Source organism: Athene cunicularia (genome assembly GCF_003259725.1).
Source record: "Athene cunicularia isolate RWA chromosome 2 unlocalized genomic scaffold, athCun1 chr2_part1, whole genome shotgun sequence".
NCBI classification, from domain to species: Eukaryota; Metazoa; Chordata; class Aves; order Strigiformes; family Strigidae; genus Athene; species Athene cunicularia.
The window spans coordinates 44,222,807-44,241,172 of NW_020799095.1; the positions used below are offsets into that span (position 1 = coordinate 44,222,807).

Genomic DNA, 18,366 nt, shown 5'->3' on the forward strand with positions numbered 1-18,366 from the left:
GTGTATAAGAGACAGGGATATGTTTAAAACTTTAAACTGAAAGAACAAAATGACTGCTTTTGGTTTTTTGTCTTTGGGGGGTTTTTTAATTCACTTAAGAGGAGTGAAAAAACATTCACTCATTTTTCTAAACACTGACAGAGATACTTTGGAACCAATGCTTTAATCTTCATATGAGTGTGTGTGTGGGGGGGTGTGTGTGTGTTCCACTTGGTTTTTTTTCCTCAACATTGCCAGACTTCAGCGTTTCCCCCCACTCGACACACAGACACCATGAAAAGATCCCGCACAAAGCCCACGGAACATGCAGGGCCCTCCAGGTTCCCCTGCACATCCCCAAAACATTTACTCTGTAGTTCAAGCGGCAATTCCGCTTCGTCCCGTTTTGCGGGAGGCCCCCGGCTCCCTGCCGAGCTCCGCAGCTGAGCGGCAGAGGGCGCTCCCGCCCCACCGCTAGCCCTGCCGCCCGGGGCCTCTCTCCCTACTCCTGCGGAGCTAAAGCCATTTAAGGAGCCGGGCTGCAGGCTCGCTATGGGAAATACGTTAGTGCTGGCAACTGGGGAGAAAATTCATTGCTTTTTCAGCCACAGCAATAAAGCGCGTTCCAGGTCCACCTGCCTCATACCTGTAACATCAAACAATTCCACTTGTTACCTCACTCCTGCCAGCCTACAAGGCCACACTGCGCCCCTTTAAAGACCCCTCCCGCAGGCCCCTTGCTGCGGCAGAGGCATACCTGCATGCTGGGCTGCGTGTGCGCAGCGAGGAAGGGCTGTCCGGGGGCTTGCAGGAACTGCTGCCTTGGAGGGATGAACGGCCGTGGATTTGCTGAGCCCGGCTGGTTGAAGTGGAGAATCCCCACAGGACCTTGAGGCTGCATGTTTGGCCGTACTGGCCGCTCGCGGGGGAACACAGGTTGCTGTCCCTGCTGATTGAACACCGGCCCAGGCTGGGTGAACGGCATTGGGTTTTGGGTGGGGACAGGATGCGCACTGTTAAGAAGCGGAGGAGGTGGTGGTGGTGGGGGGCTTCGCTGCTCAAACAAGTGATGACTTGGAAACCTTGGATCTGTAGGAAGAAAGTAAGCGATCAAATGACAACCTCCCTGGGACACAAGCACAGGTTCAAAACAAAGCTCTACTCTGATTTGGAAAAGTAACCCTAAGTTTGTAGAAAGCAAAATTGCTGTGCATGTTTTAATTTTAAGAGCTACAATCTTTGTCTTCCTTCTGCCACTTGTGTATAAGGGAACTGATACTTGAAAGACCAGCACAACTGGAACTCTGCTGGAGTTCGCAACTTAGAAATTTTACTTTAACGGAATCAATGAAAGATTCCAGGGATTATAGTTTAAATCACACAAAAACTCCTAAAATGTTGATACCATTTGCTGACCAGGTATTTGGCAATTTTGTACATATTTTGTCTGCGTAATCTTTTCACAACATATACATTATATATATGCACATTACATATCTGTGGCATATAAACATATCTCTGAATGTATACACACACACTTCCTATCTCCTTTGTTTACTATGCTCTATCATTTTAGCTAACCTTAACAGATTTCTCACAGTACTCAAATAGTCCAGGCAGTTTAAAGAGTTATGAGCAGAAACCAAAGTGTATTAAGAGTACTACCTAGCTAAAATGTAATAAATTACAACAACTTTACTGCAACAACCACTTAGATATTAATCTTATTTTGTATCTGTATAAATATCCAGATTGATGGGAGTTAGATGGAGACATACAATTACATCAAAAAACATAAAAAGATACCAGAGCACTGACATTTTTAGCATGTATTAGACTGGCTACATCAAACAGTATCTTTCAGCTTTCAGGTTCTTCTAAATACTTCATGTTACACAATAGACACTGTCCTGGTTTTGGCTGGGACAGTTAACTTTCTTCCTAGTAGCTGTGTTTGGGATTTAGTGTGAGAATACAGCCACAACTTTAACACTGGTGTGTTAAGTAGTGTTTATCCTAAATTAACAATTCTTCCATTTCCCATGCTCTGCCAGCAAGCAGGTACACATGAAGCTGGGAGGGAGCAGGGCAAGGACAGCTGACCTGAACTAGCCAAAAGGATATTCCATACCATAGAACATCACGATCCATATATAAATCAGACTGGGCAGGAGGAAGGAGAGTTGGCTGGGACGGGCAAACCACTGCTCCGGCATCAGTCAGTGTGGTAAGAAATTGCAGTGTGCACCACTTGTCTTTTCTTGGGTTTTATTTCTCTCTTTTTTTGCTATTTTCATTACTATTGTTCTTTTATTTTAGTTATTAAACTGTTCTTATCTCAACCTACAAGTTTTACTTTTTTTCCTCCCAGATTCTTCTCCCCATCCCACTGCAGGGGAGGAGGAAGGAGGAGGAGTGAGAGAGCTTAGTTGTCAGCTGGGGCTAAACCACAACACACACTTACACTATAGAGCCACTGTACAAAAAGTGGATTTTGTATGTTAATAAAAATGAAAATGCTCACCTGCTATGAAGAAAGGATCTCTTTCCTGAGGAGGTGGAGGAGGAAGTGGTGGTGGTGGTGGTGGTGGCCCTCTCCACTGGTCCTGGATTGGCAGCCTCGGAGCTTGAGTGAAGTTGGTAGGAACCGGTCCAGGCGTATGCTGCTGAAAGTCTGGAGGGCCCTATTAATAAAGCAGAACTAAGATTAAAACTACCATCCATTAATTTATCTATTGCCTGCTATAACTTTCTCTTAAAAATACAATTGTTTTATGAGTTACCTCCTATCATCTGTACAAATTGGCAGCTCTTAATGAGTCATTCTTTCACAATGGAAGAGATATTAAACCGCATACAGTATCTTGAAATGAATTCACAACGTTTTAATAATCACTATCACCACAGGAATGCCATTTCTTCTCAAGCTTATTGAAATCCATGCAATTATTGACCTTCTTTCCCATTAATCCAAAAAAATCTGAATGTCTACTTTAGAAGACATTCCTGACATTTATCTTCTTAAACTGTGCTATTCTTCACCATCAATTTAGTATAATGTAAGCTACAGAAGTGAAGCAGATTTATTTTAAAAAAGGGGGTGGAGGGGAAGGACAATTTATGGCATCCATAAAATTAAATAAATCGTCTTTCAAAAATTAACGAGAGTAACACTTCTGCCTATTCACAACTTAGAATCTGAAACATTAGAATGAAGAATGCAAAACTGACTTTCCTCCAGTATTTTTTTTTTTTTAAATGTAAAGTGAGCCTTTACATATTGAGAAAAGCTGGACGTCAGTCCAAAAGTAGACCTTTGCAGAACATACACTTAATCAAGTCACACTACCATTTTTTTCTTTTGTATCAAAAGTTGACAAAATAATATATTGGCAACCTTTTGATATAAACAGAAGCAGCTTTGCTTCACATGTCATTACATTTACAAGCATTTCTTTATTATGTGTAAATCAAAGAAAAAATCTCTGAACATCTTTGTTTTCGTTATATGGATTCTTAAATCAGTGATGGCATCTGTTCTGTCTACATACACTCACCTTAAAGCTTCAAATCTGCCAATGCTGAAGACAAGTTTTTCAAAATAGATTTCAGACCAAACACTCCCTGCTAGACTGAAATATGGCCATCAGCAAAGAACCAAACAACTAAGTTGCAGCAACGTATCATTTGTCTATTGAGCTGCCTTCATCATGCAGTATGTGCAGTCTCACTATCCTATCTGTACAGTGAAAATACTAGCATTTTAGACAAATAATTTCTCACGCAGCAAATATGGGTATTTGCTCTGGAAACTGATGTCTACTCACTACTGAAGTAGCACATGACAAAGCTGCTTCACAGCCTTCTACCAACAAAATACAACTGGGATTGGCAAGGCCCAAACAAGTAGATGAGAAGCACTGAGGATCACAGCCATTATTAAATCTGTGGCCTTCTTTATAACACCTAAACAGGGATATGTGAGATACTAAGACTTCTTATTTTATGTCATTTTATACAGCCATCAACTGTAAATACTTTATCATTCCTAGAGATTACAGGGTCTATCCCCTTGCCAGTGCTTCTACTCAGCCAGTCTCCTGTGGGCATTTCATTTAGCGGAAAGACACTATATTAAACTCAAGCATGACAGTCCTCACAGCATACATACTGTTTGCACGAGGAGCTGCCACACTTCTGCAAGTGAACAATTACCAACACAAAATATTCTTGCCACCTCAGAAGAGCCTAGCATATTTGAATTTCACAAGCTGCCTGCAAATAACAGCAGCTGGAGGAAGAGGGAGCTATTTGGGATGAAGAAAGTGACATTTATTTGTCCCATCAAAATCCATTCAGGTTTAGCTGAACAAGACTGCTTCAACTGCACTGCCCTTCCCTCATGTTGAGCAGGACAGCACTGGCTGCCTGCCAAAAGAGCAACTGAACACAAACCTTGAGGATCCTGACCCTTTGCTTCAAAAACACACCTCTACCATCACTGCACGTAGGAGCTGCCAGATGTACTTTCAAACTAAGGTTAAATGTATTCCCTCATCTTGGAAGCCTTGGTGATAAAAGCCTATTTCTCAAAGCATTGTTCTTACAGCCATCCTAGCGAATACACACTGCTCCCAAATACACTGCTCCTGCAAGCTGCACAGCCCCGAGGGAGGCACCCAGCAAACCAACTGCTATTTAGGTATTTAGTTGTTAGTTTATCGCTGCATAATGCATAAGGTCATTGCAACAGAAGCAGGGGAGAAACTCCATCAGGGCAGTTTCACACAAGATGGTTTTTATCTTGCATCTTATTTACTGCACATAGTCTCATAAACATATTGCACCTTGGGAGAGAAAGCAGTCTTGACAACCTGATTTTTCCTATTTTCTGAGAGCTTGGCTTGGAAGCTCTGAAATTCTCCTTGTGTTTTTCTCTAGGCACAGTGTATGTCTACATATATCTTAGGTATTTCTGAAATAGTCAGTGGAAAACAAATTATATGGAAACTTACTGAAACCTGGGCTAATAAAGTGTAAGCATCACACACATATTTGCCACCCAAGCTGAAAAACTGGCAGCAGTAATGATCTGGCTGGTCTTGTTTCCCAGTACCAAATGGCACTGCAGTGACCAGTCTCCTCTACCTGCTTCTTCCAAACTTGACATTTTCTGCCCTGTCAAGGTAACAGATCCTTATCAGTCTCTCCCCTCACTCCCAAACTTCAGTTCTAGGGCTAGGCTACAAAATACAGGCTTAGACTACAAAATAAGCAGGCAGATCTACACTTCTATGGCTGAATTTGTAACCCAGTCTCAAGCATCTTCCACAATATTATTTATCTGTCCAATTAGCCTTACCGTTCTCCTGGTCCTTCAGATACATTCTTTCATCCCCATCACATCCTTCACTCTGCCCACTGGTTCCTAATCCTGGCATGGATCCAGCTTCCCAGCTCCTTGATTACAAACTGTGGTCTTGTCTTGTGGCAGATGGTCAGGAGCTCCTATTTACCCCACCCAGACCCTACCTTTTTAGTCTGTACACTTACTCCAGGCAATTTCTGCCCTTTTTCCTGCCAAGGAAGAAGTAAATGAGAGCACAAGATGCTGTACTTGTATTTTAAATAAACACTTCTTCGTACCAGCTTCCCCTCTCCTGCCAACCTGTACCCTCATTATTATGCAGAGATCCACCTGATCCCAAAGCACCTATGAATTGCAAATGCATGGAAAGTCCTGTTGAACTTTGCACAGCTTTTATGTACCAAAACATACTCAGTGAAGCCAAACTCAGTTTGTTTCTTGAAATATTTAGCAAAAATAAAACATGTCTAAGTCAGTCACTTGGGCATAACGTTTTTCCACTTTTTCAATCTTGGAATTAAAGTATTTGAAAAATTTCAACCAAAACATTTCAAAATGAGGCATGCAGCCAGTACATACATCATCTTGGTTCAGACCACAAAAGTCTGTTAGTACTACACACACTGAGAGTAGCTCTTTCCCATCATAAGGAAGCTTTAAACCCTTATGAAATAAGCTTTAGTTAAGTTTTAGAACTCAGTAACACAAGGTTATTTTAGACTTTTAAAAGTTCACACTTAAAAATTGAGATTATAGTTTATTTACTAAAAATCACAGAAACCAATAACCTGCAAGACATTTTACTGTTAAAAATAAAAGCAATATTGATTTCAGGCTCCATTCAATACCAAAAGTGTCCATCTGTCTTAATTTAAGAATCAAATGTTTACTGTCCTCTAAACATTTTAATTGATTTTAAGAGAAACTAAGAGTTATCCAGCTGTTATTAAAAAGTTAGTATCCAAAAATCCCAACAAATGCCCACCAAGATACATGGAGAAATTTTTTTTTTTGCTCTAGTTTCATTTCATAGAATTGTATCCCACAACACAAGTTTGAGTCAAAATAGCTCCAAGACAGTCGAACAAAACCAGAGCAAGGAGGAAATATTTGAAGTTTGGAACTCTTTCTGTTGATCTCTCTTTTCCATCCCTCACAGTTAAGAATACTGAGGGTTTTTTCCCCACTTCTTAAGTAAGATTCCAGTTAAACTTTGAGGCCAAGAAGATTAAGATAGCAAGTATTTTTCCAATCCTAAAGCCAACCCTCCTTCTCCACTTAGCATTTGAAGTTACATGAAGATGCTTTTTATATCCTACAACAAACATGTTTCCTCATTGTCACGATTCATTAGTGCCAAAACAATGACCCTTCCCTGCCATAGCACTTACTCCACACATAATGGAAGAGATGGCTGGATGTTTTGAAACCTTAAAAGTTTCAAAAATGGCAAAAGTACAGAATTACAGCTGATATAAATCACACCACAGTAAAGCTGCATGCTATACAGACAACTGAGTATCACTAAGAAATACCTACTTACTTGATCACTGAATAGGTTTTAACTTTATGTATATAACATTTTGAAGAACTACTAAAATATGACCAATCACATATCTTGGCAGATAGTCAAAGGCCAATCATGCAAAATTAATTGCAAAGACACCTGTTATTTGCCAAAAAGCGAATTACCAATATTTGCTTCTAAAAAAAATTCTATATATTATTTTGATTCTTTTCCTTCCAGCATCTGTCAAGAGACTGACCTCTACTTTTTTCCTTTATCAGCTTTGCTTCTACTATCCCTAAAGAGTGATATAAAGTTCTGCCCTAATTAGAGTAAAATGAGTAATGGAATGCTTGTATTTTCAGATTTTTACATTGCTGAGATTTTTCTTCTGAAAAAAGCTTTCAGGACTATTGCAACAGGAATTTAATTGTGTGATGGATCAATTTCACACACTACATGTGAAACAAACTCTATGGTTCAACTAGAGGTACTACTTCCAGACACAAATGAACTTTACTTTCAAGAAAATATGTAAACTATGGTGGATATTTTTCCAAGTTATGAAGTGCCTGTCTATTATTCTGAAATAGATAAATTCCCCCCTTTTAATAGGAATACACTAATAGTACAACTTCAACTTTTACTAATGCCAAATTCTAATAATCCTAAAAATAGTACAATTAATGTAACAGTTCTCAGTTACTCTAGAAGTTTTTGAGGGTGGGGTTTTTTTTTTGCCTAACAGTAGTTGAACTATAATTCTAGGAGTGAATTATTTCTTCTCCATTAGTATTAAACTCTACATTCAGCAAGTATTTGCTGCTAATAACCCCAAAGTGCCCTCTGGTATTTTGTAGAAAAGACCACACAGAGCTACTAACTTCAAAAATTAATGAAGGACAGGTGCAAAAGCCCATTTTCATAAAGGTCTATTTTTGTTAAAATAAGCATACTGTAACACAGATGCATAATAAATCTTCATATGCATAGTAGCTACTCCCATTTTTCACGGTTTTGATATACAGACAGTTTTAAATTACAACCAGCTATTCAGTACACACATCAACCAAGACTCCCTACAAAAAATTATGTTAACTATTACTTCACCATTATTAAATGTTTTAGGAAACTTCTCTACTTAGTATTTCTCACAGTCTTCAAACTACCCATTTTCAAGTTAACAGATTTCAACAGTAGCAAGAGTGATAACTGCAAATTCATATGAACAGCCAAGGCTGCAAGGTTCTACATTTCAGTCCAACACCGGGGCCACTCTGACACCAGTGGAAAGGAAAAAATATTTATTCATGCATTTCCAGTGAGAACCCACAGGCTGGTTCACATTCATACAGAAATGGTTACAAAGACTGAGCTACCAAATGTCCATACTGAAAAAAACCCAGCAGAGCATATATGGTAGCTTTTTGGAGCAGCCTTCTCCCCTTCTCACTGGAATACACGGTATCATTATTACTGATTTAGTATCATTATTTAGTATCATTATCAGATTGATTACTTAAAAGTGCATCAAATTGCAGGGAAAGACTCCCCAAATGAAGTTTTTAGCTAGATTTAAAGCTAGTTGCACAAAGAGCACAACCAGAAACAGCATGAGACCTGAAGCAGATGTACCCATCATGCCACAGTCTGGCCTAGAAGTCCTGAACAAATTGACACATAGTCCTTCACAAAACTGCCACCACACTTCAGCACTGTAGTTCCTTCTAAACCACTACCTACAGCCCTGGCATTAACAAGTATTTCAATGAACTGAGCAAAAACTTGTCATTTTGGAGAGCTAAAAGGCTCTTGAACAGCCTCTCAGCAAGCCTTTGTGGGCTGCAGAAGGACACAGCTCTGGCCACTCTTTCTTCTGTGAAAACCAAAACATTTATTGCCTAAACACTGAATGCAAGGTACTGAACATCAAGATTTTTCTTAAACTACTAAAGAAAGTAATTTTTGGTCTTCCTGGTTTTAAGGAGCATGTTGAACTGTATTATTTAATTTATTCTCAAGAATTTTCAAAGTAAAATTACACATGTACCATCTTTTTTGAATACAAGAACTGAAGTCTAGAAGGAAATTATACTGGAAACGGGTTCTGTGTAGATTTCCAAAGAGACCACAGTCAGACATCTCAAATACTTCAAAGGAAAAGACAGCACCACACTGAAGTGTTATTGACAGGTATTTTATTGTCTTAACTCTTTAATTTTGCGAAGTTTACTTGGACAAAGAAAAAAAAAATTATCCACTCTCCCCCCCCTATAATTTACAGCACCTCAGACTGACATTGTTATACAATTCCACATGCCTACAGGTTGTACAATTTCCCCTTTTACTAACTTCTATTATTCAATATAGCTAAGGCATAACTTATACCTTATCAATCACTTTTGGAAAAAAAATGCAATGCAAACTTGTCAAAAACAATTCATTAGAGTTGTGAATAGCTCATTGAACATGACTTTCATACTCTCAGGCAATCCCACCTTCTGAAAGAACATGAGATAAGGTTACTTTAATCCTTTCAAAGAACTGCACTATTTTGCCTCTCTTTTATCCCTTTAAATATCCTTCCTAGTTAAGAAATTAACATTCTCTCTCATACAATTCTTACACAAATTGTACTTTTACTTTTCTGCATCTCTTGTTAATTACATGATGTTATCTCCAATAATCTATTCATGAAGCACAGATAACTTTGGTTACCAATAAAAGGGAAAACTTAGCATAAATTGCTTAGCACAAAGTTAATCTTATAAAGCAAGGAATAAAGAGGATCTAACAGCTATTATATGACTTATCAGCTTCTCTAAAAGGGTCACTTTTTTTTCATGAGACTAATTAAATACCTTAACAATGTCATTGAAACTTCATGAATCTTTCAATAAAATATACCCTGCCTCTACAACATGTTTTCATTTATTAATCTCACTTAAAATGCAAAGAGCTAGGAGAACTCCATTGACAGTTAAGCAGGGCCACTCAGTTAATTCTTCTTATACGGTTTAAATGCAAAGAATAATGACCACTATAACCTATGACAATTAAAACTATAGCCATCTGTCACAAGATGTTAATCCTCTTATTTCAGCAGCTACCAGACTTTTTAAAAAGCTCTCCTAAAATGCCTACCTTCCAGGGCAAGGAACTGACTTTTCATCCTCTTATGTAGGAAGCCGTGCTTCATATATCTTGGATACAATTCAAAAATTTTCAAGCAGAAATATATGTATCCCACAAACTATGTCTCTTCACATTTAAGTTTCATAGTATTCTTATTTATTGTGCAGAGCATACACACTGATTCACTGGAATTTTATAATAAAAACATTATTTCATATTTTGTAATAAAACTTATTGTAATATATCTTTAAATACAGTCTAAATAACTCAGTAATGTCCCTGTGACACCTATGAATCATGTAATTCTATCAAGGTGAACTAAAACCTAGCAAGCACCATGATTTTCCCAATGGATTTAGTATTATAAGAAGATCTTATATAAAAATGAATGCCTTAAATACATTTCAATCAAAGACAAAAATTAAAGTTCCGAGCAAGTATAAAATTCAAGACAATGCTTGCATGCTACCCATACAAGAGTCTTTTCAAAGCTTCTGGAACATACTTTGAGGGGAAAATGCAAGGAGATAGTAAGTGCTGGTTCAAGTGTGGGGACTGCACAGACCCCAGTATTACAGGCAGATTTGAGTCAGAGAGAAGGGGTTGATATTTTCCTTAAATGAGCTAACAGTAATTTTTAACATTAAAGTGTACCACATAACTTGGACAAACTTCTCTTTGATACTACACAACTTCAAGAGATACAAAAGTGTGTTCAGAGGTTTAGGCACAAGTCCAGATCACCTGTAAGAGAAATCACTAATGCCAAATTTCACTGCTTAAGGTCCCAAAAATAGAATTCAACCATCATGGAAAACCAGTACAAGAGCAAAAAGAGAAAGGCATGGAATCCCTTGTTAAAGCCAACTCACAATCAAGTATCTAAAACAAGGACACAGGCAATAAAGAAAAAGGAGGATACTCCCATCATAGCACACCAATCTCAAACAGTTTGGGAGACTAAAGCTAAAAATTAGTTTTATAGTTTTCCTTTTAAGCAAGCTTCAGGGCACCCTCCCTAATACATCAAGCAGGAATATATTCATGTTGCTACTGGGGACAAGAATACTCACAACTTTAGTATGTTCCTGTAAGAGATGTAATAAAACAGAATGGCCCACAAGCAACCAGTTCTACACAGGACTGCTTCATAGATAGGTTTCTTCAACCTTCATCTGCTCTACCATTGAGGTACATATGTTAGGAAAAGAAAATCTGCAGGACAAGTGGTCCCATTCAAGAACCATTCTCAGAAAATTCTCCTAAATGAAATGCAGACATAGTAAAGGTATTGTTACCTTAATCCCAACTCTAGCTTTAAATTCCTAACAGTGCTGATGTGCAGGAACTCCCATCCACCTGTTTTGTATGGATGAAGAAAGAGTGTCTCCAGCAAGCAGACAGGCCATAATAACAAATAGTGTGACAGACAAGTTGTAGCAGTCTGCACTGCCTAAAGGAAGAGTAAACCCAAATCTCTCAGATTATAGCACAAACCTAAGTCATTTCTTAAACAGATATTTTAAACTAATTCATCTGGAAGATTCCGTTTCAGTTTAGTTTGTAATCCTCTTCAGGGGTCTGGTGTAGACATTTTTGTTTGGTACCCTCAATTTTTAAGATTATGTACAATAGAAATAGAAATTAGAGAAAAACTATCACAAGACATTAATGCCTTTTAGAATTATGAACTCTCCCTCAAAAGAGGAGAATTTCATAATAATTTTATTTAAAGAGAGTAAAATCCTTATGCATATTTTCTGTGCTGAAAACTAATAGTTTTAGGGATGCATAAAAAATTAGGGACCCAAAAGTTTTGGACCTCCTCTGCTTTCAGAACAAACGAGACAAAACATCTAACAAAATTCACACCTTATCCTTGGATTTACCAGAGACTACTCCATGGAAATACTATTACTGTGTTTATTGGCCTAGTATATCTTAGTGACATGCAAGTTAGTGACTACTAGAAACAGTTCTGAAGTCAGAACTAACTGGATCATGAATCCCAAATTCAGGATTTCTACATTACACTTCAAGCCTGAAGGTGCAGTTACAGTTAATTTAAAAACAATCTTAAAACCTCAAAGATAAATACATGTGACTTGGGAATGATGCCTCTCCCTTCAAACAAAAAATGCTCAGATTCCTGCAAAAAAGCCAATTACCAGCCAGCTTTATAGAAGTATTAGAATTGCTGCTAACATGGACTTTCATCTGGATTAGAAAATGACATTTGAGACCTGACTGTTTAGTAGTTAAATTACTTGATTCCTGATTTTTAATTCTGTAAGGAAATCTCATTTTTGAGATGTTTTACACATATCTGACCTTGCAAACATATTGATGCAATAGCTTTACCTACCCAGAGCTCCCAATGTGCCTGCAGGTACTACTTACATGTTGTATATGAAGGCCTGAACATTTTTTCCCTCTTTGGGTATGCTAGTCAACCCAGAAAATTCCTCTAAGTCACCTCAATTTATTGTAAACAGTAGTACGACTTACTGTTTTATAATGATTGAAACATTTTTTTCTTTTACATTCTAAAGAATTAGCAAGAACTGAAGGTGCAGAAGGTAAATAAATACGAGTTTATTAATTGTGTCATCACAATACAAAAAAATGTACTGATTTATTTAAAAGGACATTTTCTCGGCTCAGTGAAAATAGCTTGAGAGCTATACTATCTTCTGGGACTCTGATTTTACGATAAATACATTTTAGTTCTCCATTCACTGTTTAAGCACTGGATTACTCTTACTGCATTGTAGTAGGAAGTGAATTGTATATTTTAATTGTATTTCTTTATGAGTTGACTTCTGCAAAGTATCTCTTTAACAGTGCCTAATTAATGGCTATATAGTTATATGCATAATGCTTCTTCCTCTTTGCCTCAGTAAAAATTTGTGCTTTGCTTATAAAAATTAAACTCCAAATTTCATTCACACAAATATACAAAAAATGTATATACCTATATATGAAAAAAAATATATCTAAATAAACACTTTTTTTACTATGAGGGTGGCTGAGCACTGGCACAGAATGCCCAGAGAGGTTGTAGGGTCTCCAATCTTGGAGATACTCAAAAGCCATCTGGATGTGGTCCTGGGCAACCAGTCTAGGTGGCCCTGCTTAAGCAGAGGAGTGGACAAGATGACCTCCAGAGGTGCCTGCCAACCTCAGCCATTCTGTGATTCTGTATTTAGCAGGTACTAAAGCTGAGATTGAAGAAAATCTAGCATCATTAACACAGAAAAAAAAAAATTTCTACAGCTCTGGTTTCCTTGGCAGTTCTAAATAGCAATCACTTAACAGAAAGGTAAATTAAAATAACTATGAAATCACAAGTTTTCTGTTTTATTTCAATATCTACAGAGCATGTGCACACTGGAGCTAGCATGACAAGTTAAAGGGTTACTGCATTTAGAAACCATCTATTTCTCTCTTATTTAATAGCTGTTACCATCATGTTTTGCTGCTGCTGCTCCTCCTGCAGATGGGAATTCATTGATATGATTAAATTTGATGGTATGATAATGTATGGTAATCGTGATTAATCAGAAGCCCACTAGCAAATGGAGGATGTTGGGTATTATGTCACCTGCATTTTAAACTGCATTCCCTCTATGCCAGCCTGACAATATTTGACAGCTGGAGGGATCTCATGCTGCATCTGCTTGCTAGTACTTATAGATCTGATAAGAGAAAGTGCCCATCATTCCTTCACTACCTTAAGTGCTGTAATTATAGGGCTTTGCAGTCAAGTTGTGAAAACAGTAAGTGTTAAAAACGAAAGCTTTTTGCTAGCTGCTGAACAAGCTCTGTCTCACATCTGCAAGGGCTATAATCTGAAAGAAATGTAATTTGATGCAGCAGTCTCATTCAAACATGATTTGCATGAAATGCTGTATAAAGCAGTATCCAAGAAATGTCAATCAACACCACCTGATACCATGTAGCCTGTTAAATGAAAACAAAATGCTTTCTACACTACCTGTGATCTGCCACTGCTACACAGCAATAGAGTGAAAATTTCATTTACTGTTACTCATTATAGTAAAGCCATAGCTAAAGCAGAATAATTGTGAGGAAGTAGAAGAGTCATTTTCACAAGTGGCTTTTTATTTCCATTAACAGTTTACCTCTTACCTACAAAATGTTGCAAACATGTACTAGTTACGAGATACCATTACTTAGTAAATACCAGCTTAAAGTGATTGACTGTACTCAGATACAAGACTGTTTAAATTGTCCTTACTGTATGTACTGGAGAATATGAGCCATGACCGCAGTAACAATTGCCAAAACCCTTATTCACATGTGGCAATTCACAATCAAGTTTGAAATGATGGAAGAAAAAATTTACTCCCTATCTGCATTTCCCACAACAAACAGCAAACACTATCACAAAGAATTCTGTTTTCAAATGCACCATAAACTGGTTCTACATACTGCAAGAGGTGTTTTCATAAAGGCACACCCACAGACCCAGGTACAATCTAATATCCATTCAACTGACCCAAATTTGCTGAAACGGTGCTGTAGGGCTGATCCAAACCTGCCCAAGGATGACTCTGTGGAAAAAGGCGTAAACTGTATTCTAATGTACCTTCTATAATTAATTAATTTGTATGGCATTACTTATCTAAAAGAATTGCTTCAATCAAGTGGCAATGAAGGACAGAAACCTCTGTTTTGAGCAATGACTGGGCACCTGTTTAAAAACTTCTCAGATTAAAGCATAAAGAAGTGTTTAAAAACAGTATCTGAATTACAACACTTGAAAGGTCTCAGAATTCATCAAACAAGAGTTTTCAGAGATGGTGAAAAAACTGCATCAAGACTTAACTGCCTTTCACAGCATCCATTTAAGACGACACCTAATGCCCCAGAGATCAAGTGGAAGGAAGCACTGTGAATGAGAATATAAAGAAAGTTTACTAAGATTTTTGCAGTTTAAGAAGGAGGGTGGAAATAATGAAGTATTCTTTGAGATAAAGATGATTTTGAAAAGAAACTGTAGGGTAACTTCCAAATCATGTCAAACCCCCTGGGAACTGCAAATACATGTGATGTAGACTATTCACAAGGGCCTGAGGACAAGTCACTCTATTAATAAAAGTCTTATTTTTAAAAATGAATAAAACAATGTTACACAATTCAACAGTTATCTGAAAGGCACCCAGTGTGCCAACTAAGGTGTCCTATCAAAAGAGAAAAGCCTTCGCGGTATTAATTAGTCAGGCAGATACTAGTGTCAGTTCATCTTGTGCTTCATGCCACTTCAGACTATTCCTAACTTCAGCTCTGAAACTCAAGTTAACAAAAATCAATAAAATGTGTCCGTGAGATGGACACCTGCCCAGCGCACACCACACCCAGGGTGTCAGGTTAAGGTCAGTGGCTAAATTGGAATTTATCCCAATTTTCTGAAATTTCTCCTGGCAAAAGGCATAGAGCTGCGTTAACAGGCTCTGCTCTCTCTACAGCGGTTTCAGAAAGGGATCCAGGACAGAGACAGAGGGGGATTGGCCTCAGATCCAAGAAATTCCTGTCTTCTGCCTTGAGTGTGAGGCAGGTTCTCCCCAACTTCCTCTTCACTCCAAATGCCCACTCCAGCCCCAAATCTGGATGCTAGGGATACCTCATAATTTCTGGCTGAAGAATGTTGACAGGGAAACGCCTTCCCTCAGCCATGCTCTATCCTAAAGAGGGCATGACAACACTAGTTACACTTTTGTATGTCCTTCCAAGAATTGCACATATGCCACATGAGTATTACTTTAGTGTTCATTAAGTTAAATAAATTATGTTTGAAGCAAAGTCTTTATAAATTTTTCTTCAGACGAACACTGAAATATTTCAGACACAGAATGTGCTGATGAACTTACCTAAGGAATGGAAAGATCTGGACCATCAACTTAGCTCCTAATTTCATATTAAGTAATGATCTGGCCTCTGTAATAGTCAGTTAACAGCAGCCTACCTATAAAGTGTTTAGAAATACCTCTTCCATTTTTTATTTCATTTCCTCTTTCCTTGTTTTCCCTCATCATTCTTCACAGAATGCAAGAGTTTAAAGAGAAATTAGCCCAGATAACAAGCACTGGAGGACAGGAACCATAATGGTCCCTCTTGTGTAACAATAAAAAGGACAGGCTCCGTACCTGCACTGGGGCATTGCAAAGAATTTATAATTTTGTCAGAAAACATGTGAAAAGTTCAGAAGACCCATACAACTAGTCTATGAATAAAGTCTTCCATCACCTTCCTTTATATCTATCAGTCCCCAAAGTAGGTTGTTATTTGTGAAAACCAACTGTGACACTGAGACAGGAAGTCAGAAAAAGGCATCTAAACCACTTTAAAGCAAGGGCAGATGGTAAAACACAAGACCTTCAGAAGTTAGCTTAATCTGTTCTTTAAACAGTTTAACAAACAGTTAAAACAAGCACTTGGCACTTGCACAGCTCCAGGTTAATTCAAATGCCTGGAAAAATATTAGCATTGACTATACTTTAAGATTGGATTACTATCACCTACAGCCACCTGAGGAGTACTGTGCAATTTAGACAAGCAAGGAAGCCTTTGCAGAACTGAGGTCTTTAACTCCCAGTTACAAGTTCACCACACTTCTCAGCTATAACATGCCTCAGATCCACCATTTAATCAATCCTAATCAGTTGAATATAGCTCTCAAATACCATTCAAAGTCACCCTGAACGCTTACAGAGTAAGAGATAGACAACTTTCTTGCTTGATTGAAATTACTGTAAATGTTAAAATAACTCTAAGTAGGGAACACAGATTCATCCATTATGTCCTTTCTAGTACTTTCTAAACATTTCAGGAGTTAAGCCTTAAATAAGAAATAAATGAACAATGAAATATCCTGAAATATTAAAATTTAGATTCAAGGTTAAGTGAATTTAATCAGTCCCAACTCCAAGCAGGGTCAGTCATGATCAAGATTACTCTGATTTAGTACTACATAGTTTCTTATACTTTAGAACTCACAGCAATATGCTAACATGCTCATTACAACTTTGTTCAACTCTTCAATTACATCCTTCTGAAGAAAGCTGTAAGAATTAACCATTACATGGTTACAAGTCACTTCATTACCCCTAAATTATTAACACCTGGCTTCCAGTGGATTTATGACTTGCAACTGATTAGCTCTGATTGAAGTTCTTCCCATGATCAGAGCACACACAGGCTCTCTATGCTGAAAGGTTTCTCTCCCAAATAAGATAGGAACTCACAGGCAATTTTTCCTTCAGTTAGGGCACTAGCCACTTTTAGGTCTCTCCCTTGCAAGAATTGAATTATTACCTTTGAATGTGGCAGAGGTGGAAACATTAATCAAAATAAACCATTCATTTAAAGTTAAAGGGGAAAGGAGGCTACAAATTATTTAAATCTGACCCCAAATTTTTTAAAAACAAAGCCATCAAAAAAGTCAATTAACTATCATCCTCTGATTAGGCAATCCTGAAAACAAGAGCAAATTGAAGTTATTACATATACAGAGATTCTTTCTACAATGGGGAAAAGTATGAATGAACTACAGTCTGAAATACTTCTTTGATCCTTTCCAAATGGCTTGTCAAAGTTGTCTAACCATTTCTACACTGCTATAAGTCAACATTTATACATAAACAACTGAATTATAATGGCAGAAAGACATCTGACATGTAACAGAGCAAAACAGGTAGTTCTGCAAGATAAAATGTTAGTCAGAAAGTAAATTTGTCTTCAGCTCAAGAGCTAACATACTACATTTAATAAAACAAACATAAGATATGTACACAGTGACACTTAATTCCTAATCCTAATATGACTGATAACCTATGCAAAATTTATGAAGTACTTCATAACAGAAGTTCATACTATACCCATTTTATAATTCAAGTGAGTCATGGAAAGATTAAGTAACTTTCTCAGGGTCATATAGTAGGTTACTAGCTGAAGTAGGGGGAAAAAACCTCAGGGCAACCAAATCACAGTACTAGATCCTCTTAGTTAAACTAGGCCTCCTCCTCTTCATGAAAAAAAGAACTACACCGACTCTTTCCTAGTGCATTGCTTACATGAAAAGGCAGCAGTCAAGTATTTTCTTACAGGCAAAAGGAGCAACAGTCCTACCAAAAATATTCAATCTATTTTATTCCCTTTTTGCAGTACTTCTCAACTTGTGAAATCAAAAGTGTACAGAATTAAAATCTAATTTCACAGTCAATTTTAAAAAAATAATTTCCTGTTTTTCTACACTGACAAACCCACTTCAAAGATGTCAATTACAATGCCTTTTACAGATATTCTTTGTCCTCCAATTTCTTTTCCATCCCAAATTGTGTTTATTGGCAAAGCA

At 37.6% G+C, this 18,366-nt stretch overlaps 1 protein-coding gene across 1 annotated transcript in view; it reads right to left on the bottom strand.

The window, feature by feature from the left end:
* Nucleotides 1-18,366, bottom strand: part of RBM33 (RNA binding motif protein 33) — a 103,483-nt gene that overhangs the window by 42,208 nt on the left and 42,909 nt on the right. The window contains exons 11-12 of the mRNA XM_026843509.1: nucleotides 2,504-2,663; nucleotides 674-1,068 (exon numbers count right to left, since the gene is read on the bottom strand). Of these exons, the coding sequence (XP_026699310.1) occupies nucleotides 674-1,068; nucleotides 2,504-2,663 (555 nt within the window). The remainder of the gene's footprint in view (nucleotides 1-673; nucleotides 1,069-2,503; nucleotides 2,664-18,366) is intronic.